General features: G+C 41.3%; 1 protein-coding gene across 1 annotated transcript in view; it reads right to left on the bottom strand.

The window, feature by feature from the left end:
* Positions 1-6,039, bottom strand: part of LOC306969146 (sodium- and chloride-dependent GABA transporter 2-like) — a gene marked incomplete at both ends in the record, with an annotated part of 31,873 nt that extends 25,834 nt beyond the window's left edge. Inside the window, 3 exons of the mRNA XM_079564746.1 lie at positions 204-341; positions 447-581; positions 5,901-6,039. Of these exons, the coding sequence (XP_079420872.1) occupies positions 204-341; positions 447-581; positions 5,901-6,039 (412 nt within the window). The remainder of the gene's footprint in view (positions 1-203; positions 342-446; positions 582-5,900) is intronic.
* Between the last annotated feature and the right edge of the window lie 21,834 nt (positions 6,040-27,873).

Here is a 27,873-nt window from a genome sequence, read left to right as displayed (position 1 = left end):
CCTTAGTGCGCTGACGAAGCCTTTTGGATGAGAGGCGAAAAGTTGGACACTTCAACACCAGAGTACAGAGGATAACTCTTCTGTACTCTGGTGCTGTTTATAAATAAATATTGAATAAACTTTGATTGATTGGTTGGTCGGTTGACTTTAATAAACCATGTGACCTGAAGTTGAATGAGTGATGGTGAGTCTGGTGCTCTGACCTGTGTTCCAGGGGTTGCTGCAGGTGGCCCAGGGCAGCGGGGCTCTGAAGCTGTAGACCAGATACAGTAGCGCCCAGGCCAGGATGATGATGTAAGCTCGGGAGTACAGTTGGATTACCAGGATAGAGTACCCAGTTCCTGAGACACAAGCCACACGGGCACACTCTCAGAGGCGGCTAAACTCATGGGGAGCCTAGCTTTTAAATGTGTGGCTATGTCTTCTGAAGTTGTGTGAATGCTCACCCCGAGACAGTGGACACAGGCGGCTCCAGCACGTCACCGCCCCCTGCTGACAGTACTGCCCAATCGCGGTCTCCAACAAGAAGACAGGCATCCCTAACAGCACAGCAAACAGGCAGTAGGGGATCAGGAACGCCCCTGTGCACAAACACATGGATGAAGGACAAGGGCTCAATCCAAAATCCTCAAATTTGGTCTAAGTCAAAACTGGGCATGCTTCACCGACTGCCGTGATAAGAAGTGTCTGAATTGTCCTGTTAGTGAAGAAAGGAAAGGAGCCTGTGCTTCTTTAGGACAGGGACCTCTGTAAATGAAGTCTCCTCCAGGGATTCCTCTGCGCAGCATCGGACACTCTCACTGTTCTCGTTAAACAGGGGCAGGTTTTTGTCAGCTACATTAATCCCATTCGATGCCATTGGCCTCAGTGTGGTGCCCCTCGGAGACCTAATGCCTGACCCACAGTGAGATATGAGCGCATTGGCACATTTCAAAGTTCAACAATTCCAGGATTCATTGTCAGGGCTGCTCCCCCCACACCGATTACCACAGTCTGTCGGGTCACGCAGGTTTTATATTGGATTAAAGGTGCTTGTGTCTGTCAGAGCGGGAAACAAAGAGGGGGAAATATACTCTTGCACCAATTACTCCACCACTACTTTAAGGGCGCATCGTGCAACTGTTTATGTTCAAAAGAAAGTTGATATTGGCGTGTGTTTGACCCTTCAGTGACCCAGCGGTGAACAAGTGGTTCAGGAGCAGGATTCCTGATTTTCAGTTAAAGGTTCATGGAGAAAGAACATCTTGTGACATTGCAGAAGCTTATCACAACACCACAGTGAACGATGTGTGTTATCAAAGACAAAATGGAGCGTGTGACCTTGTGCTGTCTTTCGTTTTGTTGGAGTCAGGCAGTGTATCATTAACCCTGCTATGTGCGTCACGGCCGATATGTTGTCTGGGAGGAACAGGTCAGCTTGCATTTCTTTCTGTCAGTTCTGCGATCAGTGCTGGGGTAACATCTTACAAAAGAAAAGGAATGACAAAATATGACTTTTTTCAGTAACTAGGGAATTGAACATGTTACTTACACAAATACATGAATATATCAGCCATTACAATTCAACTTGAGTTACAAGAGCATTTAAATGTATGAACAATGTTTTGGGGTTGTTTTGCTGTGGGAGGGGCTGGTGCACTTCACAAAATAGATGACATCAAGAAGAAAGAAATCTATGTGGAAATATTGGAGCAACATCTTAAGACATCAGCAGGAAGTTGAAGCTTGGGGCAGACGGGTCTTACAGATGGACAATGACTCAAAGCAAACTGACAAACTGGTTACAAAGTGACTTAAGGAAAACAAAGTCCATGTTTTGAAGTGATCGTCACAAAGTCCTGACCTCAGTCCAGTTGAAAATGTATGGGCAGAGATGAAAAGGCATAGGCACACAAGGTGGTCTACAAATGTGTCTCAGTTACACCAGTTCTGTTTGGACGAATGGACCAAAACTCATCCAACTATTGTGGGAAGTTTGTGGAAGGAAATCCTAAACGTTACACAGTTTAAAGGCAATTCTACCAAACATTAATGAAATGTAAACAAACTTTTGGTTTTGTAAAAAGTCATTAAAAATGTGTAGAAAATCAAATGTGTTTTTGTGTAGGCGGACACTTGTAAAGACCATTGATGCACTTGCCCTCTTCTGTTTTTATGGACTTTTGACTTCTACTTGAGTAATATTAAAATGAAGTACAGTTGGAGGAAAAAGTATGTACACCATTTGAAATTTGATCTGATCTTTAGTAAAATCACAGGAATGATTAAACAGTGTCTGCTTAAACTAATACCACCCAAACATTTACTTTTGATCATGTTTTTATTGGCCATAACATGTCAACATTCACAGGACAGTGTGGAATGAGTAAGTGCACCCAGTTTTATAAAGAGGAATGATCTAAGATTGAATCACCATTCAACTTTGGGTCCATCAGTCCACAGTATATGTTTCCAGTAATGCTGTGGAGCATCCAAGAACTCTTTCACAAACCAAAGTTGAATAGTTTGGGAGTAACATACAATGTCATGTGTGGAGGACAAATGGAACTGTGAAGTCTGGAGCAGGAGAATCATGGTGTGGGGCTGTTTTGTTGCTTCAGGGCCTGGACAACGTGCTATCACCAATGGGAAAACTAATTCACAAGTTTATCAAGATATGTTGTAGAAAAACCTCAGACATTCACAACAGAGTGGTTAGTTTTTTTGGCAGCAATAACTTCATCCAGACATTTCTTGTAGATTCGACATGAACAACGATCAGGCTGAATCTTGGATCATTCCTCTTTACAAAACTGTTGCAGTTCAGCGAGATTCCTGGGTTCACTTACTTTTTTCTCCCTGGCCTGTGAATGTTTACATGTCATGGGCACTAAACATATGATCAAATGTAAATGTCTAGAACCATAAAAATAGTAACTAATGCACTTTGAGTAAATCTTTAAGTGACAAATCTTCATCTTGATGAATAAAATAGATGTATTTTGTGTTTCATTCTGATTCTTCAGAATGTTTCAGTGGGATTTTCTTCATGTTCTGTATGTTGCTCATCATTGATGTCATAACTGAAACATGAATCAAACTTTCACGCTCAAACTGTTACTCAGTATCCAAGTACATTAACTGTTTCTTCAATAAATACTTTGGCAACTCTATTATGTATTTATTTATTTGACAGGGGCATTTCTGTAAATGCACCGGAATTAGCTGAAAGGCTACTTTTCATGCGTAGTCCCTGGACAGATGTAAATAGTCTCAATAAAAACATTCAAGGTCAGTGCAATGAAATACAAATTAGGACACAGTCGATACAGTAAATACAAATACACAACAGAGCAAACAATAAAAGTGTCACATGATACGTGTACAGGCCGGCTTAATGAACCACTCATGCACTCTCCCCACATGAACTGCAAGTAGTTCAATTCAGCCTCCTACCTGAGAGTTAGGGTTAGCAGTATTGAATATTCAATATGCCAGTGTGGTACCTCATTTGATAATTGTTTGTTGTATGCACGTTTTTATAATCAAGTTGTTTTAATTAATTGATGCACTTAATTTTAGTTTCTTTAACAAGTTTGGCTATTTATTACGTTTCTATTTTTTATATAACACTTGTGCTACAGCTGGACTCAGACACACAGAAGCCTCTGCTGAGGCACCACTGTGACCCGTGAGCTACTGCGGGTTATAAAACCTGGTACCCCTACCAAAGTGACTTCAATCACTGGAAAAGCCCCTGTAAACTTCACTGTCATTGACGATGCATCGAAAAAAACACAATGATTTTCCTCACAATTATAACGGCTAACGATGAGCAGACAAACTGCTGAAATCATTCACTAAAGTCTGTGTCCATGTTTCACCTGAAGCTGAGTGTAAGGTCTGAAGCTGTCCTGACCTTAACCAGATCTGACGGGCCGGCAGGTACATCTTTGAATATCTATGAATGTTAATGAGGTCCAGTTTAAGGCAAACATGGGCCCAAATTCAGAATAGATTTAGGCTCATTAGTTAAAACTTTTAGTAAATCACATTTTTATGGCACTTTGTTGACCTGCTGTACTTGGGACAAGGCATTGTGTTATTGTGTATGGAGTCCTCATTAAGACAGATTAGTGTTTGCTCTCTTTCCCACTAAGATACACTGGACAGTAGAAGACCTTGCTTAGCGCCTCAGACTGATGACCCAGGGCCTGTGTTCTGTCGTGAGCATCGCAGCATAGGCCCACGTCCCACACAGATAACCGGGTCGCAGTTTAGCATATTGGACAGTAAACCTCACTCCACTGGCAAAGCACATGACTAATATTGTCTCGTCCATTCAGGATTCTCAGATGACTCACATCATCGTTAGGGTTTCATGTCTGGAGATGGGTGGGCCAGTTAAAATAATAAAACTCCCAGGCCAAAATATGTCCCAGCACGCACCTGGCCCCGCCCCCTTTTAAGATGCGTTAGCGTCAGAATCTATAAAGCAACAGTAAAAATTAAAAACCGGAATAACAGAGAGTACAGTGATGATGTTACTGTTCATGCCTCTTTCTTACAGGCATGTTTGTCATTAACCTCTGAACCAAGCCAGTTTGGCTTAACCCAAAAAAGCAACAGAAAAGCAACAAAAAAGCAACAGAAAAGTGACAACAAAGCGACAAAATGTGACGAAAACAATGGGAGGATAACGAAATGAACAAAAATGATGACAAAAGTCTGTCGACTGTTTTGTTCTGGAATCTGCAGATTTTTGTCTTTGAAACAAGCTCCCTCTGAAGTACTGACTAAACATAACTGTCCTGAATAAATCAGCCCTATGCCCATCACACAGCGCCCCCTGCAGTTCAACACTGACACAGTTTACAGTTTAGAAGCTTCATACACAGGATTATAGACCAGACATTTGGAAAAATCTTCTAAAATATCGGCAGCATCAGCCTCAGACTAGACTGGTAATTAGCGATGTTCACACATTGTTTTCTATTTTTGAAATAACTGGTAGCCCACTGTAGTGCCACCCCCCCAATCCCATAAACGTCTTCATTAATATATCACAGTTTATTGTGTCAAATGCTGGAGTTACTGAAGGACAGTCACTGGAGCATGTTACAAACATCATGCTCGCTGTGAAATGAAAGATGTATTAAATAATGACAATATAACATGTAAACAACTCAGTAACATTGAAAGTGCTCACAGGCCCAGGCTCGTTCACAACTTTTGAGTAAACCTTTGTAGACTGAGGTTTCCTCCAGTGAAGTCGTCACATCTCACTGATGTTTTTATCCTGCTCCAGTCACATCCTAACTTTAGCTTTACCCTGAGCTGTGGCTTCATTTGTGTGGGACCTGCTAATCGTGAATGTAGAAGATATAGGGGAGAGGATGTTACTGTCCAGAGGAAATCACATGGGGTCACTGTGTGTACAGTCCATTTTTAAAAGTCATATTTGGGTGACAATGTTTAATCCAAGTGCTGTCCTGCTCTGACTGAGTCATTGATCATTATTGGCTTCTGTAGACTGTGGAGCTCTGCTGCCTCATTAATACGCACCATGTCATCAGAAGAATCCATTTTGGAATAAAAGGTATGGGTATCGTATTGTCACTCAAAATAGCACGATATATGGTCACACCTCTACTCGACCCAGTGAAAATGGCTCCGCGACCCGACCCACCACCTGAGAACACTTGCTTTAAAAAGCCGTAAATCCATTCACTTGACAATGTTTTGTTTTTTTGTTGCAAAGGCCACAAACAGAAACAGTTTGAAACAATGTGCAGCACTGACTCTCATGTGAGGTGCAGACAGAGAGTGTGGAGGGTTCCTGAGACTGAGTGTGAGGCCACAGCCTAATGTACTACAGTAGAAGTAGAAGTAGAAGTAGTGATAAAGCAGCGTGGGCTCACCTCCTCCGTTCTTGTAGCACAGATAGGGGAACCTCCACACGTTCCCCAGACCCACCACGTTCCCGACTGATGCCAGGAGGTACTCCCGCTTATGGCCCCAGCGCTCTCTCTTCAGCTGCCCCTGCACTGCCCCCTCCATGCCGCTGTCCCGTCCCGTGTCTCCTGTCCTGACCTCCGGTTGTCTTCAGGGCTGTCTCCTCGTCTCACGCCGGTGACTTCACTCACAGTCGTCTCCTTGGCATTCTTTGCATTACTCCAGCGGTGTAGCAGTGTCCTCCTCCTCCTCCTCTTCCTCCTCCTCCTCCCCCTCCTCCTCCCCCTCCTCCTCCTCCTCCCCCTCCTCCTCCTCCTCCCCCTCCTCCTCCTCCCCTTCAGGTGTCCCCAGGGCTGTGGGGGTAATAGTAGTAGCAGTACTGGTAAAAGCAGTTTCTTTGTTTTGTTTTGGTAGTGGGAGGGGTACGAGCCATATTTGCATACACACCCTTATCATGACCTATTGTACATGTTTTGAGAGGACGGTAATCATAATCATAGTAATGATAACAATGATGCAACAGTGAAACAGCCCACAAACTGAATGACCTCCTATATTTGGCAGAACTCGGAGTCCTGTGATAAGACTCAAAGTGAACAGCCTGTCTGTGATTTGGGCAGGACACGGGACGAGGCGTTTTAGTTTCCTGAGCACATTTGTATTTACTGTTGGTGAAGAATGGAGCTGCATTAGTGTTTAAACCAGTGGTTTTGTTAGGCGTCATAATTTGTAAAAAATCGATATATCAGATTCAGATTCCGTTGATGTACATTTGCAGTATAAAACCACATTGGAAAAAAGTAGCTCGAAGTGCACTGTCAAACATTCATCCATAAAACACACATGGTTAAATAAGTTAACTATGTGAACCCGCTGGACTTTTTATATTTGAACTCCAGCTGAGATCGTCAGACTATTTTTAGCAATTTCGACCTCAGCACCATTTACCAAAGCGGACAGTGCTCCAGGACAGTGGTCATTTTCAAAGCTCAGAGCTGTGAATCTGCCTGACCTGAGGCTCTTTCAGACGCTCATTAAAGTTTGGATGATTTTAGTCTCTCCTTTTTATTTTTATTTAGTCTGATTTTAGTCGACCAAAATATCGGAACATTTTAGTCCTAGTTTTAGTCTCATGAAAACTTTTAATTTAGTTTTAGTCCAGTTTTAGTCATTTACCCAACGATGATTACATGAACACTCGGTTCTGTAAAAAGATCATTTGAGGAAATCAGGCCAACAATAGTTGTGTCATTTGCTTCATTATTAATTATTATTATTATTATTATTGATGGGACTTGAGCTGAACTTGGTCTTTCTTCCATTTCATTTGTGTGGGAATAATCTGACCTTGTGTAGCAAATACAAACATTTGGGACATTTTATCCCTGATGATCTGGCAGATGATGATGACGTGCTCCGACAGTGTTGCATGTTGTATGTGCAGGCTAACATGCTTGTGAGCAGGTTTGGTGCGTGTGCAAATGCAGTGAAAAGGACAGTGTTTAATGCCTATTGTACCCGCTTTATATGGTGTGGTCCAACTATAAACGTACGAGCATACGGACACTTACCGTGGCATATAACGACTGTCTAAGAATTCTGCTGAAAAGACCTCGATGGGAGAGAGTCAGACACTTATTTGTTTCTGCATCAGAAACTTATTTGTGCTTATCCAAAGTAAACAGAGTTCAAAGCAAAAGAAATGGCGTCTTCCACCCTCCTGTTCTGTGTGTATGTGAAGCGGATCCACAAACACAGGGATCTGGGCCTTAGTACTGTCCAGCACAAGGCCCTGTCCATCAGAGCTGAGCTGAGAGCCACAGGCTGGTCGTCATGTGACAGGTGTCTTCTGAAGCACTGGGATGTTGTGTGGAACAGTGCAGTACCTGAGAGACATGTTAAAAGGTTGTTCTGAGCACAGTTTAGGAATGCCGTCCGGTCCGGCCGCTTTCCTGACCCGCCTACCTGAGGAATGATGAAACTACTTTCCTCACAGCCCACCTCACAGACTCACTCCCCAGTGAGCTGTCAAAGGCAGAAATCTTCTCTTTCGGAGGTTTCCAGGAGGTGATGGTGTTCAGTCCCATCCACATGACTTTGAATATAGTTCTTAGATCATGGTATAGAATTAGATTGTCAAAACGGAGCAGTTTGTACTTACTCAGGATATTGCAATGATGATAACTAAGTGTCTTTTGTCAAGTGCCTGATTATACCAATGGGCACTGGCTGCTCTGCTTTATGACCACGACACTGGGGGCCGCCATTGCTCCGCCATTGCGGTAGTACCTCCATATCACCGCTAGTTCCCCATTGAAAAGCATTGGAGTTTAGACATGTTAAAAACAACTTTAACGCCTGGTTTCAATGTTTTCAACACTAGACTAGGCTGATCTTCCTCCTGAGATAACGCTGGGTTAGTCACAATTTAAGAAACCAGGCTGGTTTTCGTAAGAAGAATTTTTGAAATCTGATACTTAATGAGGGCCGGACTGTTAGCATTGGAGCAGCGCGAGCTACACGTCACGCAAGGGCCGAGTCTACAGTGAAGATCCCGCCCCTATGACCTTTTAGGAACATGCTTCGTCAGAGCTGGGGAGGAGGAGTCTGTAAATCCGCTATGAATTCCCCCTCGAGCGTGGTCATTCTGGTAAACGGGGAGGAGTGAGCAGAAGACAGATCTTAGTGGTTTGAGCCTGGTCTCTGTGACCAGCTGGATAAACAGCTGCTTGTTGTTTAATGACTTTCATCAGAACACAACAGTCTATACAAACGTCCATATATCCAGTGACAGCCTCACAATATTCATCCAATCTTCAGAATGGAAATCAGAGCAGTCTCTGGCATCCAAACAGCCTTGCATTTAAATGTCACTCTCCTTTGTCCCACAGTGTACAGTGTGTGATGTTGGCTTCCATTATAAACTCTTGTTTTGACCTCCCATCTCTAAATCAAGGTGAAACTTATTTTTCCTGCAATTTCCCTTTTTTATCTTCTAAACCCTTTACATTTTTTTTTAAATGAGGTCATTATAAATTTTGCTCACTTTTAACCCCTTCTATTGCAGACCCATAAACCAGTGTTTCCCATTGACTTCCATTAGAATTTCAGACTTTGACTTCCCCTCTAAAAATCAAGGTTAAAATTATTTTCTCTCACAATTGCAATTAAAAACCCTGTTTTTTGAGAGAAGATGGGGACCTGTTATTGACTTTCTGAAATATGACACAAGCCCAGCCTTGAATTCTTTGTTTCTGATTGTTAATAATGTATGAAGCCCAATTTTAATGTTTTATTTGTGTGTAATCCCCATAAAGTTCATCCATCCTTTTCTTCCACTTTTCCGTTGCCGTCACACTGCACCAGCCCCTGTGGCTCCTCCTGCAGGTGGGGGGTCCACAGAAGAACCGGGCCTGTTGGTCTCTCATCAGGGGCTTCTGAACCGCTCTTTGTCTTAACTAAACACTAAAACATGTACAATAGGCCAGGATGAATGAGAGTGTGTTTGAGAGCATGGGGATGACAGATGGAAATTAGCCCAAGGCCACACCGGTGTGGCTTGTTCATTAACTTGTACTGTCCCGACCAAATAAACCAATCAAATAAATAAAATGACCCGTCACCTATAGGACCTGTTTGCCCTGGGAGACCCTACCAGGGGCACGAAGCCCCCGACAACAGAGCTCCAGGATCATTCGGTCGCTCCAACCCCTCCACCACGTTAAGGTGGCGGCTCCAGGAGGGGGCAATAAAGTAAAAAAAAAGATAATAATTTTCTCTGCATTTTCCAGTTTTTATGCTACCACCCCCATACTTTAATGTCAAAATATGTCATTATTAGTTTGAGCCATTTTAACCCCTTCCTTCCCTTGCCTATTATAGCCCTAAACCATAAGCAGGACTGGATTATTCATGTCTAGAAACCAGACCTGTTTTTTCCTACAATGGTTTGGATGTGCCGTCAGTGAGACCCTGTTTGAGTGTGAATGATTGAAAAGAAAAAGGAGTGTCTATGGATGGTTGATCAACAGGCGCCATTCTCCTCATTGTGTTCTCAACTCAAAACAGGACTTCTTGCTCCTCTTGCAAGGCTTGGAAAAAAAAACTATATTTACAACAAGTGCATTCATTTTAAAGGTCCACTTTTCTTTTTTTTACCCAGATGTTGATTTAGAGGGTTTTTAATAGTTTTCCTGAAACGAAACAACCAAGCCTAAAAAATACTGGTAAAACATGAACAAAATAATAGAAAACTGTAAAAATGTGGACATTACAGGTCACGCTTACATAATATCTGACATTTTTGGGGGATATTATTGTGGAAACGCGCAACTTCATGTTCAATACCCACTGACCCTCTGTGGGGGCGTGCGGAGGCCGTGGGAAATGTGTGGGAATCTCAAAAATATGCATTCAGGGACAATGTTTGGGGTGGGAAAACATTTTGAAAAAAAAAATTGCAAAATTGTATTATTCTGCTTATTAGACGGATACTACTGCCAGAAAGTGGGCAGTAGAAGAAAAATTATATGTTTTCACTTTATGTTGCAGGTGGGTGAAAATCTTCCAATGTAAGTCAATTGGACACGTCTGTAGTTTAACACTATGGGAGTAACTGTATTGTTCAAACTGATATTATAGCAAAACAAAAACTGTTCCACACTTAATCTTCCACATCTTAATCTTAATATTCCCATATAAGCTCCTCCCCCATGAGCCTCTTAACTCCACAGAAACAGCCTCACTGTGATACTAGGTTTTTCCCATAGAGAAGCATTGGAAATGTATTTTCAGGATAAACGCTGGAAATTCACTTTGAACTGTAAAAATCACAAACGTTTCCTATCATTTTTTTGTCATTTTTTTATGAAATAGTAAAATATTTTGCTGTTTTCAAACGTTGGTAGTTTTGTTCAGAACTGAAGTGGATTAAGATAATTATGTGAAAAAAGTTTGAAAAATATTCATCGACAATATTTTTACAGCCGTCAAAAAAGCCGTAAAATGCCACTAACATGAGTTTAGGGAGAAAATGTGAAAACTGAACTCTACATAAAAACTAAAAAATACAGAAAATCAAAGTTGTTACTGATCTTTGACAGTTTGACAGATAAACAAACAGTGCCTCATGTTTACAACCATAAACATAAAGATTTTATTTAGATTTTTTTACTGAACGTTCACACACAAGTAACAGACGACTGTGAAGTGAAAGCAAAATGATACATGATTCTGTTATTTTTCAAAAATTGAAAACCGAAAAAAAGTGGGGCGTGCATAAGTATTCATACAGCATGCATGAATACTTTGTGGACCCCTTTTGCTGCAATAACAGCAACAAGGGGGGCACGGGGGGGTAACGGGTAGAATGTTAACGGGTCGAACTTATTGTTATGATTTTGCTTGTGTCATTGTTACATAAATGTTCTAACTCACACCAGAATCACGGTTAAATGAGGAAGACGGTATCATGCTACCACAGATGGAAAACACAGATCTGAATGAGACGGTGCAAGAAGACAGGCCACAACAGACATCTACGCCCCAAAATACACCCCCTAAGGACGAAACCCAGAGGCATCCTTCAAATCTTTTGGGAAAGAGAAATGTTGAGAAGTTGAAAGCAAAGCTGAGTAAGACTGAAAAGAAATAACATGAACTAAAGAAACTGAAAAAGATAATAACAAGAATGAAAGAAAGAGAAGAAAGAACCACTACTGCACCACCAGCCAAGAAAAAGGCCAAGAAAAAGGGGAAAAAAACACTGGCCACCAATAGTGTGCGGCGACAAAGACGCAAAAGGGTGAGCTTTTCCTTCCATTGTGATGATGCGTCTACTATCCAAACGTACAGAAAGAGACTTTTCATTCATTTACACAAGCGACTCTGTACTGAAAATCCTGAACTGCGAGTGTCAAGAGCCCAATTCTGCCGATTGAAACCATTTTGGATTGTAAGACCAAAAGTGAAGGACAGAGAGACATGTGCATGCAATATGCATGAAAACCTCCACTTCAAAACTAAAAAGTTACATCAGTTAGGGGTACTACAAACATCTAGTCCTGAGGAGCTTGTGAGGTCCAATGTCAGTGACACACACAACATTTCGTACATGTATGGAACATGTGAGACCTGTATGCACAATGTATTCTCCAGCTCATTGGATCCTTTAACTAAGGGAAATATTGTGACCTGGCATGAATGGACTACAAGATCTGTGACCATATCGAAGATATTAAAAGATGGAACCGAGGAAGAGAAAGAGGTGAAAAAGACCTTCCTTGAAAATCGCACTACATCTATTGACAAGTTATTGGTGCTGACAATGGACATATGCTGTGCATATGTTCAACATCTCACATCAATATAGGACCTTATAGTCGATGAAAGAGTCACTCAGAGAGGATTCTGTGCATGTGGATGGAAAATTACAGCTGCAAATACGCCAAAGAAATCAAAGACACCCATTTTGGAGGGGGCAACAATCAGGTGACGCTTCACACTGGGGTAACTTACCTGAGTAGGGGTAGGGTTGAAGCCTTTGCTTCCCTTTCTGACTCCTTACAACATGATGCAGTGGCAACATGGGCCCATCTCGAGCCAGTACTGAAAACCATCAGAAAAAACCACCCAGAGGCCAAAAACATACATTTCATTTCAGATGGTCCGACGTCTCAGTATGGAAACAGAACATGTTTCTATCTGGCGTCAGCTGTGCCTTACATGCATGGATTCCAGTGGGTTACCTGGAACTACACCGAGGCATCACATGGGAAAGGTGCACCAGACGGCGTGGGTGGCTCAAGGACATCCACCAGATCCCCCGCATTTGTTTCAGCCTTAAAGACAAGTTCAAGAGGGTACTAAATAATAGAAACACAAAGCTTTTAGAAAAACAGAGACATCTTCATCTTCTTGCTGTCGCCAAGTATTCAAAAACTTGATGTCCCGTTCCAAACGACAAACCACATTGAAACACACGTTGCACGCTCGTATTGACCGATTGGGATTTGGGGATAAGAACAAACCCAAATCCGCCACTCTTTCAACAAGTGGCTTGTCACCTCTGCTTGGAACAAAAAGCGGAATTGAGTTGCTAATAACTCCTCGTCTCTTTAAGTTTTTGTTACAAAACCGACAGCAGTGGTTTACATTTGTACATCGCTTCCTTGTTTTGTGTTTCCTGTAAAGGCTTAGTGCCGCTTGTTGCTACGTCATATCCGGCGTTCGTCTAATTGGTTGATGCACTCTGTCAATCTTTGAAAAAGAATATAGTTTGGCAGGCCAGGCAGGTGAAAACAGTTAATCTTGCATTCTAACATTTTTAGTTGCATTTTACAAAGAAATGATCACAAACATATGATTTGACAAACTGCATTTATTGTGTACTTGAGCGAATAGCTGCCTCTCCACGAGCATCAATGAGACTGCACTGAAAAAGAAAGCAAGTCAGAATTAGATGAACAGCATTTTTTTTTTTTTTTTAGAAAACTATGTTTCAAAATATGTACCTGAAAATGTGAGTCTTTAATTTTCCTTATTTTCTCTTCAGTCGCTCCTCCAAACCATGATCCCAGTTCCAATAGCTTCAACGAACAAAGATCCAGCTGGGCCATAAACGTGGACTCCAGACTTATTTTTAAATTCTTCATTCAGCTATACAAACACAAAAATGATCACAGTTAAAAAGGCAAAAATAAATCAATAAAGGTAATGTATTGCAATATGCAAGACTTGAACAATACATCCTAATAAATACAAAGTGATAGACATGAAATATATATACAAATGTTTAAACAAAAAAGTGAAAAAATAAAAATGAATGACCTGTGATGGATAGAATAGTGCAGCCTTCACAGCAGACTTTGCAGATCCGGTCCATTTTGAAAAATGTTATTGCAGAATGTTACAAACAGCATTGCTTTCCTTACGAAGACAGGCCAAAAAATCTATTGGAGCAAAGGGAGGAAAAAAATGTTTTTAATAAGCAACAAAGTCTGATGAACAAGTCTCAAATGAATTGTGCAGTAGAACACGTTGTAATGGTACAACGACTAACTTAATTGGCGTGCTGCTCATATCACTAGTTCAAAACTATTTTTTTGTGTTAAATAATGGATACGTACCTTAAAAATGTAACTTAACAATGTTTTTTTTGCCTCCTTTGTGAAGAAGTCAGACAGGTCAAGGCCAGTGCAGCCATGTGCCCTGTTTTGAACTTGCCGACCCAAAAAACTGAGTTGTGGGAGTGCTTTTTTTGCGTCAGTGCAACTCGATTTTCACTATAGTTGTTTTAATGAGAAAATGTCCCTCTTAGCAAGTGTGTATTTGAACCTAATTCAACATCTTGAGTTTTTGAGTGAAACTAAAGATTAAAATCACAACTAAAGCACATACATTTGAGCTGGAACAAACAATGCACATTTTCTACTTCCATCAACACAATAATTCAAGTCATTGCAACAGAGTCCATGGATGACTTATTAGAGTGTAGTTAAGTTTACTGTTTGATGTAATTCAAACATTGGATTTGAATCACAGGAGGTAACAACACAAGTGGTGCCACAAATCCCTCCTCATGTGCTGCTGTTGAAGAGACCGAACAGCTGGCCACTAACACAGCTGTTTATGCAGCTGTTGTTTTATAGATAGATAGATAGATAGATAGATAGATAGATAGATAGATAGATAGATAGATAGATAGATAGATAGATAGATAGATAAGCATGTTCTGAGCTGATCTTTTAACACTTCATGCCGGCTCATAGCAGTCCTATACAATACATTATTCGTAATAAGAATACTTTGTAGGCCTTTTGCACATCACAGTATTTACAACAAGTTGGGAGAGTATGATGGGCCTATGTCTTTCCATTTACATATTCTATATTACGAAAGATAATGGGGGGTATGCAGATTCCTTTGAAATATAAGTGATAAGTGGAGCAGTAAATGAATGGACAAATCAATCAAGTGAAGAACAGAAGAAACATGGCACACAGTCACTGTATGTGTTTGCAAAGTTATGACATCACACTCAAAACCTCTAATATTGATGTGTAAACTTCCTGAATGAGCATCGTTACGCAGATGGCTGTATTAGGTTGGAATCCACTCCAAAGTAGAGTCTTCAGTGAGTGTTTACTGTCGCAGCATTTATCAGTGAGCCTGCTGGCTAGAGCCCCCGCAGATTCAAGACATCCCTAATAAAACATTTTTGGGGGGCATTGTTATAACTGTTCTTTGCCCATGTATATGATTTTATTACTCAGAATTCAGCCAAAGGCAGATGTGGGACATCTGCATGGACAGCAGCTTGTCAGTCTGCCAGTATATGTGATGAAGTAGTGTCTGCAGGCATGGGATCTTGTGGAAAGCTCTCAACATGTTCCGGGGTGAAATTTCCACATATCCCCTCTACCTGCAGAAACAAACATCCATTATCGAACCACAACTTTTCTGTTCGGACGTGATTTGCAAATACTGGCTGTATTTGAAGAAAGTTGCAAAACACTGGCCAGAAATGGCGGAGCTTCCTAACATGAAGCTAGTCCTGTCGGTAATGCACACAAAGGTGCATGCTTGGACATGTGAGGTTATTGTGTTCTAATGCAAAATGAATGTTTACTTTACATCACAGTAATGTCCAACCATTGTTTCAGCTGAAATAGGGAGGGCGTAACCATAATGCAGCTGAAGAGGTAGAACAAGTAAACAGTTTCCTAGAGCCTTAGAGCCTTGTGCTCTAAGTACATGACACAAGCAGGTCATCGATATGAAGAAGAGTTGGACTCACTGAGGACACTGTCCAACAGTGGGACTGTAGAGCTTTGGACTGCGAGTGGGCAAATCAATTATTGTTTATTTTAGTTGTGTTGTGATCGTGTTCAGCATTGTGACACAATACTATTCTTAGCAACATCTGAACCAAGTGATCTGCAGCGGGAAACAGTCACTGTACCTTACCATGAAGCAGAGGACACTTGTCCTGTACAGACAGACAGGGGAGAATTTTATATGTTATACTGTCATATTTGAATAATATACATTTACTTTATATAGTGTAATCAACACATCTGCTTCAAAGTAACCGTCTATTGATTATTGAAGGGATTAAACATTTTTGGGTTTATTTAACCTTTATTTCATCATTCTTTTTTGCAATGTTTACAAAGGGAAGGGAATATGAATTTGTTTCAAAATGAGTACATATACACAGACAATTAAAATTGAAACTGTAAAGCCACTTTGAGCATCTGGAAAAGACTAATGCATTATTATTATTATTATTATTATTATTAGGCCCGAGCAACGGACACGCAGTGTCCCGCGAGGGACTAATTAAAATCGATAACGGGGGACGAAAACGCAAGAATTCACGTAGCAAACGTGAACCGATTCGCAAGTAACAGGGGTCAAAACGTAGTGCTCCGCAAGCTCTAATTTTGGGTGGGGTTCGCGAGAGAAAATAATAAAAGTTGACTCTGTGGCGCCCCCTCAAACAGGCGGTTTACATTGACCCAATGGAGGAGCGGTCGCAAAAAAAATCATCGTACAAACGTGACATTGGCCAGGGACATAGACCACGTCAGGACATGTCAAAAATGATATTATGACCCCGCCCTAAATGCTACAGGAAGTCGGCCATCTTGGCCCGAACCTCAAACCTTCAAAATCGTACCTCTTGAACTTCTGGCCCCTGATCCCCGAGTTTTCAATGCAAAGCCTCCAATTTTGGCCAACATGTCCCAAACCCATGTGGCTTTCTAAATCATCATTTCAATTTTTTTTAAATTATTGGGCGTGGTCATGACAAGGCCGCAACTGAGAGGCCATTTTTAGCAAATTTCAAAGCCTCATATCTTTCACAGACTCGGCCGGATTGGAACGGACCCAATCCGGCGCGCGTGCACATTCCACACCTGGACCTAATGCTGTGCACACGCAGCCGCTATCGCCAAAAATGACTCACTGGCGCCCCCTCAAAGGTTTTGTCTTTAAAAATTCGTATAAAAAAAACGGGATGGTATGGAGGTGTGGAAAAAATCATACAGACCTTGTCAGTGATGGGGAACAACATATCAAAGCTACGTCACTCTGAGTAATGTCTTTGTGGGAGAAAAATAATGGCCGAAAAATCGTTTCCATTATTATTATTATTATTATTATTATTATTACGTCTTTGATCTCAATTTTGACCCCCTGAACATTAACGAAAAGTCAATTTTATTTGACCAACGGTTCAAGGTTGGTGTAAAATTAACTATTTTGATATTCGCAAGACAACACTTTGAACAATGCCTCAGTGGCGCCCCCACATGCATGCCCCCCATTCATTTGGAAGCATGCATTTTTTGGCCTAAACCTTTGTCTTTGAGTACAGTGATAGAGCACATCAAGACAAACTTAAAACATCATTATAACTCCGCCCTCTGACAAACAGGAAGTCGGCCATATTGGATTGAAAATTGTAACCTGAATTTCTTCACCTGATATTTTGTCAAGTCACTCGAAGGGTTTTGGACCAAATGACATCCAACTTGGTGAGTGTAATCTAGAGGCGTAGAGCTACAATAATCGAGCTCTTTTGTTCGGATATCTGTTACGGTTTGTCTCTACCGCTCTGCTAAAAAACATGCTTTTTCCCCGCCTCTTTGGTGACAACTCACAGGGGCACGCAAATTCAGATCACACTCATATTTGGATCACATAAGCCCCTCTATGGATCGTACTGATTACCCTTGATAATTGTACAATTTTCCCAAAAATAGCGCCCCCTACCTATACCTTCAAAATTACACTTGCACGAAAGTGAAAACAAAGGTGATATCCTGATTCGGCACGTCGCACTGATCAAAAAAGTCTATTACAACATGCCTCTATCTCGCTTAATTTTCTGTATAATTAGGCCCGAGCAACGGACACGCAGTGTCCCGCGAGGGACTAATTAAAATCGATAACGGGGGACGAAAACGCAAGAATTCACGTAGCAAACGTGAACCGATTCGCAAGTAACAGGGGTCAAAACGTAGTGCTCCGCAAGCTCTAATTTTGGGTGGGGTTCGCGAGAGAAAATAATAAAAGTTGACTCTGTGGCGCCCCCTCAAACAGGCGGTTTACATTGACCCAATGGAGGAGCGGTCGCAAAAAAAATCATCGTACAAACGTGACATTGGCCAGGGACATAGACCACGTCAGGACATGTCAAAAATGATATTATGACCCCGCCCTAAATGCTACAGGAAGTCGGCCATCTTGGCCCGAACCTCAAACCTTCAAAATCGTACCTCTTGAACTTCTGGCCCCTGATCCCCGAGTTTTCAATGCAAAGCCTCCAATTTTGGCCAACATGTCCCAAACCCATGTGGCTTTCTAAATCATCATTTCAATTTTTTTTTAATTATTGGGCGTGGTCATGACAAGGCCGCAACTGAGAGGCCATTTTTAGCAAATTTCAAAGCCTCATATCTTTCACAGACTTGGCCGGATTGGAACGGACCCAATCCGGCGCGCGTGCACATTCCACACCTGGACCTAATGCTGTGCACACGCAGCCGCTATCGCCAAAAAGTCCTTTAAATGTCTTTTAAGTGGCTTGTAAGTGGCCCGCCCATCCTCCGTGAAAATCGCCAGAGGTCTTAACCTAGCAGCGTGCTGGCCTCTGTCAGAGTTTCTCCTGAAATTCGCCAGTATTCCACATTTCCCCCTTTCTTCACAAAAGCTACACTTTTGGACTCGTATATACTTATACTACCCCTCTGTAACAGACATCAGCTTTAATTTGGACGTTTTTGCCTCCAAAGTCACGTTTTTCTCAACTGTACAATCACAGGAAGTTCAATTCGACTGTTTCCTGTCCGTCTCTCTGTGTGTTCCTCATACTATATGGGTCTTACCAAATAATACCTTCAATATCGAGGGTGCTGCAGGGCTGAAACCCCCTCTCAACGATTCTTTGGGCAGCCAGGAATTTACCCCAATTACAAAATGATACAATATATTATTTTCTAAGCTGTTAATCCATTTCCTGCAAACACACAAGTGCGGAGTCTCTCATGACATTTATTTCACATCCGCTATATTTTTCTCAGCCTAAGTAGCTCCATTGGTAGAGAGCTGGGTTAGTGTACAGGAGGTTGCTGGATCAAATTCTGACCTTGACTCTTTTTTTTTTTTTTTTTTCTTTGGACTCAGCACTTTCTGGTTAGAACATGCATCGTCGCCGATGGTTCCACACTCATTAAAAACAGGGAAATTATCCCTCCAGTGTGTTGCTGGGATCAAATTTCAGCCTGTGAATTTAGAAAACCCAAGCAGTCATCAGGCCCATGTTTGCTTGGAATTACAGCTCAGTGATAGCATGTTCGTCTCAAGTGAAGGAGGTAACTAGTCCAAACACAACCTTGACACTTTCATATTGCCTTCACCTTTTCCATTGCCCGCTGCACACATTGTCACAGCCTAAAACACATGATTGCGGGACGTTTCGTAGCAGTTTACTCAACCTGAGTAGCTCCATTGGTAGAGTGCTGAGCTAGTGTGCAGGAGGTTGCTGGATCAAATCCCAACCTAAACTTTTTTTTATTTCCTTTTTCTTTTGGACTCAACACCTTCCGGTAAGAACATGCATCATTGCCTATGGTCCCACACTCATTAAAAACGGGGAAAAAACCTCTCCTCCAGTGTGTTGCTGGTACAAAATTGCAGCCTGGGAATTTAAATAAGCCAAGCTGTCATCAGGCCCATGTTTCAAGTGAAGGAGGTTGCTAGTCCAAACACAGCCTTGACACTTTTCTATTGCTTTCACCTTTTACATGGGCCACTGCACACATTGTCACATGAGTACAGCACGTTTTATAAGATTTGCTGTGCCCGTGTAGCGTTATTGCTTGTGCATTGGGTTTCCAACCATGAGATTGCTGGGTCAATTTTGACCTTTGCTCTTTTTTTTTTTTTTTTTACCGCACCTACGGTCCCACTCTCATGAAAAACGCTTTCATATGCGTCACTAAAGAGCTAGAAATGGGGGGATCGTAGGAAAACAATTGAGGCAACACAAGGGAAAATGCTCCAGTGGGATGCTGGGAACTAACTTCTGCTCGATAACTTAGACAAAACTAGCGCACATCACAGTCCAAGTACCATGGAGCTACAGCTCAGTGATAGTGTGCTTGTCTTTGGTGTAGGAGGTTGCTGGTTCAAATATGGCTCTGACACTTTTCTAATGCTTTCTCTTTTCTTGCCGGCATTTTAATAGGATTATGATACATTGAAGTCTGGCAGTGATTTTAACAGTTTATACAGTGTTAAGAGTTTCTGCAATTTCAACAGTTCTTACAGTTTCTGCAACAAAATAGGGATTTTTGCAATTACAACACAATTATGCCACTACATAGGGATTTTCACAATAGCATGCTACTTTAAGGGACTTTCGCATATAATAAACTGTAATGCAAGTTAAAGGGACTTTCGCATAAAATGCACTGTAATGCAACTTAAAGGGACTTTCGCATATAATAAACTGTAATGCAACTTAAAGGGACTTTCGCATATAATAAACGGTAATGCCACTTAAAGGGACTTTCGCATATAATAAACTGTGATGCAACTTAAAGGGACTTTCGCATATAATAAACTGTAATGCCACTTAAAGGGACTTTCGCATATAATAAACTGTAATGCAACTTAAAGGGACTTTCGCATATAATGCACTGTAATGCAACTTCAAGGCACTTTCGCATATAATAAACTGTAATGCCACTTAAAGGGACTTTCGCATATAATAAACTGTAATGCAACTTAAAGGGACTTTCGCATATAATGTTCTGTAATGCAACTTCAAGGCACTTTCGCATATAATAAACTGTAATGCAACTTAAAGGGACTTTCGCATATAATAAACTGTAATGCAACTTAAAGGGACTTTCGCATATAATGTACTGTAATGCAACTTAAAGGGACTTTCGCATAAAATGCACTTTAATGCAACTTAATAGGGATTTTCGCATATAAAGCAGAATAATGCAACTTAAAGGGACTTTCGCATATAAAGCAGAATAATGCAACTTAATAGGGATTTTCACGTCAAAATGAGCAAGTTCAATCATGGGGCTCGCAAGGACCTAGTGTGATGAAGAGTGGTCGCAAGGGACGAGAGCGAGCGGGGTGGTCGCAAGAGACGAGAGCGAGCGGGGAGTGCGCCAGGGGCGAGGGCCTTTATCGCCGCGCGCGGCTTTAATTATTATTATTATTATTATTATTATTATTATTATTATGTGATGTATGATGAGTAGGATAAGTGTATTTCAAACATTTTCCAATCACTTAAAACATTGATTTAATTTTTTTTACCGAGTTATAGGTGGGCAATCATCCTTCAGTCTACTATAGATGCATACATTTCAAAGATATTAATGGTTTCAAGGTTTGTTTTAACTACTTTTTACATTTCAGATTCCAAAAAGTGCCGGCATCAACTGAGGAGAAAATGATCTGATGTGAGGAGAATGTTTGTTTACTGTAATGCAGGACAGTTCTCATCCCGACTCAGAACTCCCTCAGTAGGTGACATCTTGGCTGAGGACAACTTTAAATGGCCGTGGGAAAGCAGGTTCCTTTGGTTTGGTTGGTCATCAGTGGATGACATTTCTTGCCTTTTAATTTTATTTTAATTGTAGGTCAAGGTGATATGAGCCTGAAGAGGAGGCTGTTGGATAAGGTGATGCTGCTTCGGCGCATGAAGGAAGAGGAGGCCATAGTCCGAGAAATAAAGCAGCATGGCCAGTATCTGACCTCCACGAGGGATGTCTTCAAAGATCTTTGTGGCAAAGACAAAATATATATAGAGATTATGTCTGCTCCTAATGAGAGTTGCAAAATTAACTGACACTTAAAATGATTAGTATTAACTATTACTATTAACTTTAAAGTTAGTTTAGTCACATTCACATTTGCTCTATCCCAGTGTTTCTCAAACTTTTTCAGCCCAAGGACCACTTTAACTTCCAATTTTTTCCTGAGGACCACCTAACAGAATCCCACTCCAACACGCCCCCAAAAAACAACAGAATAGGAAGGATAAGCTAAATTGATGTTTAATATGCAACTGTTACAAGTCAAAAACAAATGATTCAAACTCAAATGCAATGATGTGATCAGAAATTCTTATATGAAATTCATTTTATTTGAAAAAGTTAATGAAATGAGCTGCAGCTTAATATGAACAACAAAACATGTGCAAAAAAGCTGCTGTAACTTAACCTTAAAGGAATAGGCCACCGTTTTTACATACTAAAATATGCTCTTGCCTGAGTTAATATATCCCCGTCTGGTCTTTGTCCGTGCGCTCACACATACGCAGCCTCTCCCACATGTCACATAGCTCCAAAAAAGCTCACGATAGAAGCTACCAAGCTCTTCCACGTGTTCCCTATTTAAATAAAGTTACGTGAAGTGTTTTCATGCAAAGTATATTTACACAGAAATGTAACATGTCGATTTTATAAGCAAATAAAAAGGGGGACTATATTGTGAGGCGTAATGATACAGGAGTAAAACGTCCGCGCAGTAACTCCTAAAGCACATATGTCAAAGTCAAGGCCCGTGGGCCAGATCCGGCCCGCGAGAGGGTTTTTTCTGGCCCCTGGGATTATATAATTTTATTATTAGAACTGGCCCGCAGGTCACTGCACGCCAGCAGCATCCAGGTACTTTACACGTACCAACGCACTACATTTCCCACAATGCAACGGTGGCGCTCCGAGCGGGAGGCCACTTCCTTTTTTTTTAATAATTCAAATATTTATTGTGTTTTCATAGACATGGTACATGTTTCCAAAAACAGTCTTTACAATAAAGAAAATGAAAGAAAAATGTAAATACATGGTCTGGTCTAAAACAGGTTGATTCTTTTATTTATTTATTTTAGCTAGGGTGTCCATTTACTTTTATATGATCCCAAAATCTGTCCAATGGTGACACATTGTCCCCCTCCTTCAAAGAGTCGTCCCATCTTCTTAGCATACATTCATATGACACAATTTCAGTCATCGCACTGGCCCATTCCTGTATGCTTGGGGCCTTTGGTGCCTTCCAATGTCTTAAAATAATTCGACAGGTTGTTATTAAACCCATAGAGATCACAGAGAAATATTTTCTAGAAACATTTGGCAGGCAACTTTTGTCTCCTAACAAACACAGCTCTGGACATGATGGTATGTTTGAGCCAAACCAACTGCTTAAAATACTTAAGACCCTAACCCAGATAGGTCTGACTAATGCACAGTCCCAAATACAGTGAATAAAAGTTCCCTTTTCACTTCTACATTTCCAACATAGGTCGTTCCCCAGTAGTTTCATTCTATATAATCTTGATGGAGTAAAATAATACCTGTGCAATACTTTATAGTGTATAAATTTGCTTCTGGCCTCTCTTACATATTTACCACACTCTGCAACTATTTTTTCCCACTTGTCTGGTTCGTATTCGTGACCGAGGTCTTTTTGCCAACTCAATTTCAGGCTATCAGAATCAGTACTCATGGCAAGAGTAGCTACTTTATAGAACTGAGAAGCTCTGCGTTTTAACAATGGGAGCTTCATATAATTTGTTATTTGATTATCATTTAAACTACATGAGACTGAACTAATACAACTTCTAATCTGTAAATATTTCCAGAAATTACTTTTACCCATCAAATCATATTTCTGCAACAGCTGGTTATATGATAACAATATACCATCTTCATATAGATCATAAATAGTGTTTATACCTTTAGAGGACCAATGCTCCCAATACAATGACTTTTTCCCAATACGAAGTTCAATATTATGCCACAATGAGGAATATTTTTGAGTTGTATGTTTAAGTTGAAAGATTTTGTGAGCTTTTACCCATACATCTTTGGCGTGTGATATAACTGGATTCTCGATATCACATTTTTTTTGTGTTAACATCTGTATAGGCATTAATGGGGAGCATATCTCCTCCTCCACTGCGATCCAGGGGACCTGGGACTCATTCTTATGCCAATGCTTGGCTTGCTTTGTCATTTCAAAGGTCAAATAATACAATCTTAGATCAGGGAGCCCTAACCCCCCCTTTTCCTTATGTGCACATAGTTTACTCAATTTAATCCGAGGTTTTTTCCCACTCCAGAAAAAATGTTTTATGATGTCATCAAATTGTCTGAAGATACCTGACGGCACTCTGAGGCCACTTCCTTTCATTATTCATCAGCGGGCATTAGCATCACTTCAAAAGTCAACTTTCAGATAGTCTACCCTTAAAAATGGCAAAACGGAAGGTGGACACTGAGAACTGGACTTTTCTGTGTGACATCACGACTCATCTGAATAGTAGTATATTTTTAGGTTTTCAGTCTGTTTAATGGGGATCACTAGACTATATGCGGTCATTACATTTTTTTCAATGAACATTCGATCAGTCCGGCCCTCGGCTTGTTCCTAAATTTTTCATTTGGCCCCCCATCCATTTGACTTTGACACCCCTGTCCTAAAGGTTATTGACGGAAGTGAGCGGGGAAGTCTTTAGGAGTTACTGCGCGGACGTTTTACTCCTCGTATCATTACGCCTCACAATATAGTCCCCTTTTTATTTGCTTATAAAATCGACACGTTACATTTCGTAAATATACTTTGCATGAAAACACTTCACGTAACTTTATTTAAATAGGGAACACGTGGAAGAGCTTGGTAGCTTCTATCTGCGTATGTGCTCCGTTTGCCTGGCAGAGCGCACGGACAAAGACCAGACGGGGATATATTAACACGACTAAAGTGAGGTAAGAACATATCTTAGTATGTAAAAACGGTGGCCTATTCCTTTAATGTCATTCTAAAGAGCCAATAGTTTCAAACTGAGGTGGTGGCTATAGGAAGTCTACGGTTGTAACTATGACAACAATAAAATGCTTTTCTCTTAATTTTTCCCTTAATGTCCAACATCACTGAAACTACTGGGATTTTCCACATTAAACAAAAAGAATTTCAGTCAAACCAACCAGTGTGGAAAACCCAACTTCACAGTTACAGAGTTGTGAAGAGCAGGAGCTTTGAGGGCAGACTCTGAGCTTTGGATGTAACGCAAACTCGTGCACAGACGCACACGCCTCGTGCACAGACGCACACGCCTCGTGCACAGACGCACACGCCTCGTGCACAGACGCACACGCCTCGAGCACAGACGCACACGCCTCGTGCACAGACGCACACGCCTCGTGCACAGACGCACACGCCTCGTGCACAGACGCCGTGGGAAATAGGAGACGTTTGGCTCCACAGGAGCTTCTCTGAATCACAAGCAACAAAACGCTGCTGATTTCATGAAAATCCGTTGCATATTGACGTGAAACACCGGCTGTAAAGACGAGAGAATGAGTCGTGGCTGCAGACGCGGACGCACAGACGGCCGCAGTGAGCGGCGGCAGCAGGCCGTTCGACCCGCCCCAACCCGACCCAATTGTATGACCCGATCTGCAACCCGCTCATCAGGTACTCTCCTGGCGTTCTGCCCCAGCCATGTGAGAAATCCTACATGTTTTACAATAGCTACATATTGACAAACAGGATGAGGAAAGATTACGCACGGTTCTGGTCACACTGCGCTGGTTACTGTTAAAGTTTAATCAAATGATAAGAGTCGGCCAAAACGGCCCAACTCCCTGTGCAACGTGCGCTGTGTCGGGGAAAAAGGGGTTCGCGGACCACTAGGGGGCGATGGCGGACCACACTTTGAGAATTACTGCTCTATCCCATCCCAACTATACAATGGAGATCAACCTGTCCACACTTCCCTGAGATTACGCTGCGGCCATTTCTCTCTCTCGAGGTTGAGCACGGGCTGGTTGCCTTGCCTTGCCTTGCCTTGCCTTGCCTTGCCTTGCCTTGCCTTGCCTTTGAAGGCAGTGCCTCCAAACTCACTTCCTTCCAGTCCAAGACAAGGGTCCTGCCTTGGTCCAAAAAGAGCTGCTAATGGAACACACTTCAGAGCTAAAGGAAGTGACGTCACTAAATAAAAAAGGAAGTTATGTTTCATCCAGGGGAGAGGGGAGGGTCTGCTTAAGAGGGGGGTTCTGAAGGGCTGGGGGTGAAAGTAATTATATTTTTAACAACTAAAAATAAATGAAGAAAAAAAGGAGGTCCGAGGCACAACCGACTTTCAAGTAAAAATCCTTTATTTTCGATTAAGTAATAGTCACAAGTCACGTGTTGCCTGAAATGGACATAACAAATACAAATAAAAATTAAAAAACACAGCTAGTCTGAAATACATGCCTAGCTTGTGATGTGGAATGCATTCGAGTACATCTATGGAGAAAACACCAGCTAATAAATACATGGTAGTTTACATTGCAGACACATCCAACTACAACCAGAGACCTCAAAGATCAACATAGAAGGCCAAATATGAGTCAAATATTGAACATCTTAAGTTGGTGATAGCTCTATTACCAAACAGATCCTTGACAATGTACATACTTTTATATTGAAGCAAGTTTCAGGTATCATTTCGCACCAAACCTTACATAAAACAAGGTATAGATGGTTTTCCGTTCCCATGATCCTCTGCGCCACGCTGCCATGTTGTGTGTTTTTTTTCACTCACAATGAGCCGTGTGATGGGTAGGCTAACATAATCATGGTAATGTACACATGCACGGTAATCATAACAGTAAAACACGTAGGCCATAGCGTGCACTTAAACTTGTCCATCGAACCAAACAAACAGCATCATGTGAGCGGATAAACAATGAGAAATGGCTATATTTATAAAGTGTGTCAGCGCCGATCTGTGCAGCGTTTACCTCCTGACTAACACCAGGCTAAAATCACAAGTGATATTTAGTCTGTGGACCACCAATTCATTTTCTCGTAGGAGAGGTGTGGTTTACGATCGTCCATAGCCGTTTATTGGCAATGTACATTAATGAACATTAAGACAATGTAAATGTACCGTACCCGAATTAGCCAAAAGGCTAGTTTTCACCGGTCGTCCCCCTGCCAGATCTCATAAGGCAACTTAAAAAGATCACATACTACAGTAAAATACAATATAAAATGGACAGTGTCAGCGGACATAACAGATAAGACAACCGCATCAATTATATACACACACTCAAATAGTTTAGTGTTCACAGATTTGCGACTCAACCAGACATTTTTTGGCACTCAGTTTAAAAGAGTGATGAGATGGAGCCTCTCTTCCTGATGGAGGCGCTGTGTTCCAGTGAAGGAGAAAACAGTCTGACTGATGCACATTTCCTCAAAGGGATAGTGCAGTCTCCTCTGGTGGTGCCTCTGGTGCTTCGGTTAGACTGGACAGTGATGAACGTGGAAATAGGAGGTGGAGCTAAATTGTGCCAAATGTTGTAAAGTGAACAGATATGGTGAAACTTCAGTAGATTGTCCCAGCTTTAGAGCCTGTGTTTCTGTAAAATGTGACAATGGTGAAAACGTATGGGTTTTTTATCAAGGACTTTCAGTGCTTGTTTGTATAATGATTCCAGCGGTTTTGTAGTTGATTTGTGTGTGTTGGACCAGCACGTTAGACAATATATGATGTGACTAAGAATGAGTGAATGGAAGAACATCTTTGCTGCTCGCATTGATAAGTTGTTCCTAATGAATCTGAAATTTGAAAGGGAGTATTGAATCTTAGTCCTAACTGTTTTAACGCGATGTTTGAAACTGAAATGGGAATCAATATGTAAACCTAAATATTTATACTTGGTTACTAATTCTAACCGCTGTCCTGAAATAAAAATATCAGATTGAGGGTTTAAATGATTCTTAGAGAAAAACATAGCTACGGTTTTTGAGATGTTCAGCAGCAGACAGCAGCGATTGAGCCAGGATGTAATCTTTGACAAAGCTTCTGTTCATTTCATTGCAACGTCATCTGGAGTTTTGCCGTGTGTG

Source organism: Gobius niger (assembly GCF_951799975.1).
Source record: "Gobius niger genome assembly, chromosome: 10".
Taxonomy (NCBI): Eukaryota; Metazoa; Chordata; class Actinopteri; order Gobiiformes; family Gobiidae; genus Gobius; species Gobius niger.
Note: the sequence above shows the minus strand (reverse complement) of the source record. Positions and strands in the feature narration are given on the sequence as shown.